The sequence below is a fragment of the Aplysia californica genome, unplaced genomic scaffold, assembly GCF_000002075.1.
Source record: "Aplysia californica isolate F4 #8 unplaced genomic scaffold, AplCal3.0 scaffold00130, whole genome shotgun sequence".
Classification (NCBI taxonomy): domain Eukaryota; kingdom Metazoa; phylum Mollusca; class Gastropoda; order Aplysiida; family Aplysiidae; genus Aplysia; species Aplysia californica.
Window position 1 is genome coordinate 477669 of NW_004797400.1, and position 7277 is coordinate 484945.

At 39.1% G+C, this 7277-nt stretch overlaps 1 protein-coding gene across 1 annotated transcript in view; it reads right to left on the minus strand.

The window, feature by feature from the left end:
• Positions 1-1379, minus strand: part of LOC101864217 (heme-binding protein 1) — a 2771-nt gene extending 1392 nt beyond the window's left edge. Inside the window, exons 1-2 of the mRNA XM_005096498.3 lie at positions 1263-1379; positions 326-476 (exon numbers count right to left, since the gene is read on the minus strand). Of these exons, the coding sequence (XP_005096555.2) occupies positions 326-476; positions 1263-1379 (268 nt within the window). The remainder of the gene's footprint in view (positions 1-325; positions 477-1262) is intronic.
• Positions 1380-7277: the final 5898 nt, after the last annotated feature.

The window sequence follows — 7277 nt, forward strand, 5'->3', positions numbered from 1 at the left end:
CTCTCTCTCTCTCTCTCTCTCTCTCTCTCATCATTATCATCGTCATCAACATCATCATCATCATCATCAGATAAAAATTAAGTGAAGCCATAAACTCATGAAAATAACACAATCGGTTTGTAAAAATCTACTTAAACGCCCAAATACACTAAAGGAAGATATTAAATCTTTCCCTTCTGACCATACTACTGTTAGATAATTAAGTAGCACGTTGTATCATGCTCCCCAGCCCAACAGGGTGTCAGTGTTTACGTTCCAGACAAAGATAGTATAATATAATATCATACAAACAAACGGAACTTTACTGTGCTCTGATGGTACACACCTGCTTCATTATCACCACTGATGTAACGGAAGAGTCTGTTGAACATTCTGCTTTGTTCCATCCAGCCCATATAGCTGCCTCTACTTGTGATAGTGGTCCCGACCCAGACGTTCTCGGATGTGTATGTTCGCATCTCGTAGCCGTTGCTCGTCTGTGGAGGGAGGTAACTCTTTGATTAATATGTACACGACTTAGTTATAGTTTGCTTGCTTATTTCCCGTGCAGACCCTCATACTTTGCAATCAGTGTTTTGTGGTAGTACTATCGCCAAGAGAAAACGTAAGAGATAAGGGAAAACTCTGTTATTCTAAAACGAACCAAGCTGCATGTCTTTATATCACAGTTTAGCGGTTCCAAATAATAAAGCGTTACAATCAAACTGGAAAAACAATTATGTTATATTAATCGCTCAAAAGTATACTAGGTTGACCAAAACAATAGAAAATTTGCCTACAACTCTGATCGGAACGAATTTTGATCCGAAGGAACCCCGGTCTCTAGTCAGAAACTCTTGATGACATTCTTGAGAGAAGATGTTCCCGAATCATCATCATCATCATCATCATCATCATCATCATCATCATTGTATAAAGAAGGTATTAAAACAGTTAAGACCTTGTTGTATTTCCAAAAATATATATTTTTCACAGTTCAACGTTTCGCCAATAAGGCTTCATCAGGAACATAGTATTTGAGAAAAAAATAAATGAGTGATGACGCCACAGCAACATCATCATTGTGAGGGAAACATATTACAAAAGAAGGATCTAGGACTATCTCGGGTCAGTTAAACGTTTAAAAAATGAATTACATAGAAAAGTTAAGAGCTTAAAAAGGTTCTTCATCATCTTCTTGTCTTGTTGTTCTTGTTTATAATAATAACAATAATAATTATTATTAGCAATTATTATTATCATTATTATTATTACCCACTTACATCAACATTGAACAGAGGGCATTCGTAGGTCTTGCAGAAAGAGGGTTTTGACTGAGCGAACGTGGTCACGCAAAGGCATGCAAGAACCGCAAGCGTTGATGAGAGGTAGGAAGTCATCATGGTATTTTCTCAGTTCCTGTAGACAGAAATCAAAGTTTGTGTTTATTGTTAATGCAGTCGACATCAGTGACGATTTGTTGTGTTGCGTTGTTTTCAATTTAGTATTACAGAGACGCTCCAATGTATTTTGGCCGGTTTTTAAAGATTCGATGCAGTAATTTAGAAACGTCCAAATAAATATCAGGAAACCATTTTAATTTGACAGTTGATCCTGAAAGAGATACTAAAGCGAGTCTGTTTCTCAGCTCAGGTCAACAGCCATGTTCGTAAGTAAATAAAAGGTCTCTGATCAGGTGCGGGTGATCTGATGACTATGAGCTTAATATGAGGAAATTCATGTTTACATTTTGTTACATCTTTCATTTCTACAACAAGCTTAGCAGTAGACAGCAGCATCACAAGCAGGAGACCCCGGTTCGATTCCCTGTGCGGAAAATTAATTTCGAACAACTCGGTCATTCTGCTGGGACATAGTACCCCTCTCGGCATGGGTTGGCCCTGACATTCAGGGTTGTAGCCCACATCCTCAGGGTAGTAAAACACTAAAAAAAAACAAAAACAAATTACGAATTCTTATGCTTTTTTTTATTAACTTAAAATTTAAACAATTATCCACGAGGTTTGAAGTGGACCAGCATTTTTTATAGACCTCTGTAATGCCAAAGGGGAAAAACACCAATAGTAAAAAAAACTTTGTACGCTTTTATTCTTGCGAAAGTGCCTTTCTTCAAGCGCCTATAAATGAAGAGTTCGAAGACTTGAATAATGGAGAAGCATTTGACTGTACGGAGATCTGGGTGTTCTTTAAGAAGAAATTCATTTACATCTAAGAACCCCAGAAAACGTTTTGTAATGTTGGCTTCGGTCTAATAAAATGAATTCAAAGGAATTTAATTAGACCAAAAGCAAAAAAACGAGTGAAAAAATGTCAAAGATAACTGAGCTGCATCACGATATCAGCATATCTCCATATAATATTCAGTCCCTATTCCTTCAATTCTTCTTTACTTTTAAGTTTCTATCAGACTTGGTTTTTTAAAATGATAATGAACAAGAGTTTTACCTATAGTCTGGATCTTGAAATCTTGTCAGTGTCTGTAAAGAATTAAGGATCACCAGCGAGCTGAAGATGGTCAGCATATCGAGCTCATGTCGTTTAAATACTATTTTGGTTGCTATAACTTATACAACAAGGACCTCAGAGATATCTCACCCTTGTTCTCTTTGTGTGCACGTCTCTGTTTATTTAGCGTAACAATAGGACTAAACCACAGACTTTTCGACCTTCGGGTGGTCAGTTCCTATCGTGGGAGAGTCTATGGCCACTCAAGTAGAACGTCCTCACAACAAGACACTCTTATGTAAATGTGACCATGCCCCGCTAAAGGGTATACTGTCGCTGGTTAAACCTACAATTGGTATAAGACAGACTTTTACATTGTCTTTGGATATAGGTTGACACACTTTCACCAACTTTTCGGTGCTGAAGTTGGACACCCTTTTAGAAGAAAAGGTGCACACTACTAAAATATTTATACTAAGACTTTGGCGTAGACCTCTATCTTCGTTACTGTTCCTCTAAATGTGTTTCTTTTTTGTTTACTCCTGTGAGGCCGTAGTTAAATTCAAGAGATTAAGTGCTTATGCAGTCTTCTATATCCCCTGTGACGACATGCTCAAACGATTTGGCATTAAATCCCAAAATCGGACTCTGATATAAAATGCACAAGAACTCAAAACACTCATACAAACACTTCACACAGTATCAGCCTCCAGAGTAACCTTAGTTTAAAGTTTGCATTATAAAAAAATGTTGTATTGTCGGCAATGCATTCTTTTTGGAATGTAATCTTTTTTTTCAAATTCAAAATGTATCTGTTTAAAATTACATCATTTTGCACTTATCTTATTATGTCGTCAATTATTTTTTGGGTGCATTAAAATTATGAGACTGTTTTCAGTGATATATTGGGGTGTCTCAGAAAAGAGAGACCACCTTCACTTGAACTTTCTTTACTTGTCCCTCAAGTTGTGGTGATGGGTCTCTGCACGTGACTTCACCCACGACAACGTGGCTGGACATGTGCCACAGCAGACCAAGTGACCCCTTCACTGACCTATGGACCCAAGCAAAGTCAGTTCGAGTGAACTGCTTTATCTAAAAAAAACCGGCGAAGGACACCGACTCAGGAATGCTTTGTTGCGAGACGAAGCTTTTTAGTGATCTGTCAAGCAGGGACTGGCTCCAGACTTCAGTGGATTCGCGATGAAAAGTACAAGAAGGGGAAAGCCAGCATCTATCCAATTTTCTCTTTTGCCTAGTGTCGTTAATAGAAGAGTACTGTGTAGAGGAGATTTTCATTTTGATAAATGAATTGAAGCTTGGAGTAGGAACAAAAATAAAGATGGCTGAATCTATGATACCAGTTCTACGAATACATTTTGTTCTTTAAGGAAATTTCCTAAAGTACGTGTTAAGCTGAGTGACCCAACCACGAAACATCTTTTTAGGTTAATGTTGAAAAAGAACAAAATGTTAATAACACCCAGAGTGGCTACCTCAAACCCGAAGAACAGCTTGGTTCGGGAACGAAGTCTCTCGGTTGGCGGGTCAGCCTTCGACATGCTTCACTAATTTCGGCCTTCACCTTTTCGGAACGAAAAGGACCGTTCATTCAATTCTGGTAAATGACGCACGGAAAGTAACAAATAGTTTATATAAGCATTAATTTTGTTTGAACTAGAAAAAAAATCCAACACATTACGAAACTGTGCCCCAGTTCTTTAGCTGTGACAGGGCGTGACATTTCTTCTATGTTTAAGAAAACAGTAGCCTAAGAATTCAGTTATGAAACTCAGTAAAGTGCAACGGAAGGAAGAGGAGAGAAGAAGAAGAAGAAGAAGAAGAAGAAGAAGAAGAAGAAGAAGAAGAAGAAGAAGAAGAAGAAGAAGAAGAAGAAGAAGAAGAAGAAGAAGAAGAAGAAGAAGAAGAAGAAGAAGAATGAAGACGAATGGGGGAGGGGAGAGGAAGAGTGTGGAAAGGGGCAGAAGGGGGATATGGGCGAGGAGGGGGGGGGGGATAAATGGTAAGAAGAGGAGGAAAAAGAGGGGGCGAGAGAGGAAGAAGAATATTAAGGGAAAAATACAATATTGAGTGAAGCGACAGCGAGACGAAGAAGAACATAAACAAAAAAGAGGAAAAAATGGGAAGGGTTAACGACCAAGCAAAGAAGGAAGTTTCAAATGACAGGGAGAGAAGCATGTTTATGCGAGCCTGAAGGTAGAGAAAATTTATCCCATGCTTCGATTTTTCTTTTTCTTTCTTCGGCTTTATTTTCAGTCCCAACCAATCCCACTTCTTCTTTCGTTATTAACTCATCAGTGACTTGTATGTACGTCAATCACAAGTTTCCCGTTTAGTACAGTAATACCGTCGTAATTTATGGAGAGAAGTCGCTCTTAACCGTGATGAAAGGTAAAACACAGAGGATACTGCTGTCAATTCATTTCGAATTCGCAAGAATATCTCACATTTAGAAAGGGGCTCTCGTGGTCGAGAGGTTACATTGTTTGCCTCTCATTCAATAGGTCCCGGGATCGAATCCGGACAGCGACGGACATTTTCTATCTTTTAAATGTTCTCCTTTCTGCTCTCTAACGAAGTTCTATCCTCTGCTCTTCCATCCACTTTCTTCACCCAACCCTCACCTCTGTTGCCCCTCCTCTGGGCTCCTGTCTCTTTCTGCAGCCTTTCGTACTTCTACGCCTTGACTCTTCCTTCCTGCTATCTTTCAGCAACACCCCTAATCTTATGGTAGGTAAGATTTAACTCCTAGCCTTCTTGTATAAGGGCGAAAAAATCTCGGGGGTCCCGTGTGCAAGTTGCACACCGTTAAAGATCCCATTGGTGGTCCAAAATCGATAAGAGTGGGTTTCGGCGCCACCCGGGCAAAATTCAAAATTTCCTACCCACTGAAAATATTTAATGTGTCCCGTGCGCTCATATGGCCGTATGCAATTGCGAGCGCCGTAAAACACTTACCTAAAAAATTATATCCCCTAAAGGTTTAGAAAACAGAATCATAATGATTATAATAATGGTAATCATAATAATAACAACAACAACAACAACAACAATAATAATAATAATAATAATATTAATAATAATAATAACAATAACAATAATAGTAATAATAATAATAATGACGATGATGATGCTTCTGCTAATGACGATATTAATAATAATAATAGTAATAATAACAAGATGTCTGTGTAATAATACATAGATGGATCCTTACACACACACACACACACACACACACACACACACACACACACACACACACACACACACACACACACATACACACACACAAGAATGGAGGAAGGACGCCCTCATTCGAACGCAATATTTGATAAATCGTTCAAAAACCGCAACACAGACCCGAAATGAGCTGAACAGAACTTAAAATGGCTATCCGATCTCTGTCATGGCTGTTCTTTGTCATTAGATAGAAAGCAACCTTTGTACCCGGAGCCCAGTTTACTGTATAAAACTACAATCTCTTCACACCCAGAACAGACTTCACTGGGCACAGTATAACGTGAGATAGCCACGTCGTATTTGGAATACAAACATGTTTTCAGATGAGTCCCAAATTCAGCCGGAACGACACGATGGACTGTCCAGAATCTACAGAGGACTCAAAGAAAGGTACAAACAAGCTTACGTCAGACAAGCAAATTATAATTTCGGTAGAGGCAGCGTCATGGTGTGGCCTGGAATCAGCGATGCTGACAAGACCGCTCTTGTGCCTATTCATGAGAATCTATCAGCTCAAAGCTTCATCAACCAAGTTCTCGAGCAACATTTTGTGCCTTTCTTTCTAAACCAAACCTCAAAACACTCGTTCATGCATGATAATGCATCTGCTCACAAAGCTGCAGTGACAAATCAATTTCTCACGCCTAACAACATTCCTCTCCTGCACCCATGACCAGCGCATTCACCAGATCTTAGTCCAGTCGAGCAATTGTGGGACATTTTAGAACGTGCCACATGTGCCAAACCACGTCAGCCCCGGATCCTTGTCCAGTTATAACAAGCTTTAATTCAAAAGGGAAACGCCATCCCTCAACAGACAATAACTCGGCTCATTCAGTCACTGCGTCGACACTGTATAAGCTTTAGATCGTAGGTCTACTCACGTTACTAAAACCGTCATTTTGCACTTAGACCCCTGCTAACTGTAAGTTCAAACACTTGAGAGATCAAAAGCACTTTTCCCTCTATATCCTGTGTGCTTTCCTTGTAAAATACAAGCACAGTTTCATCTGAAGTTTTCAGAAAGATTTCAGGATAACCTAGCTTGATAACTGCCGTTTATCTGAGGTGTGAAGTTAAAAATGTTAAAGAGTAATAATATAACAATTTAAAGCCGAAATGTTGAGCATTACCTGATACATTAATATTACATCGACAATAAGAGTCATCTGACATTATTATTCAGTTTAGGAAAAACTGAGAAATCAAAGAAACGTAAAAATAGTTTCAAGCTTATATTGGGGTGCATCAGCATTCGAGATAAATATATATATTAAGTATAGTGTCCTCAGCACACTTCTTTATGGATCTGAAACATGGACCTTGTACAGCAGACAAGAAAGGCGCCTCGACATTTTCCATCTCAGATGCTGCCTCAAGATCTTAGGCATTTCGTGGCGTGACAAGGTTACAAATGTTGAAGTGTTGGCAAGCGCAAACCTCCAGAGCATGACAACTATCCTGTGTTTAAAAAGATTGCGGTGGCTGGGCCATGTCAAGAGAATGAACGACAACCCGATTCCGAAGCAACTTCTCTATGGAGAACTTGAACAGAGAAAGAGACCAAGAGG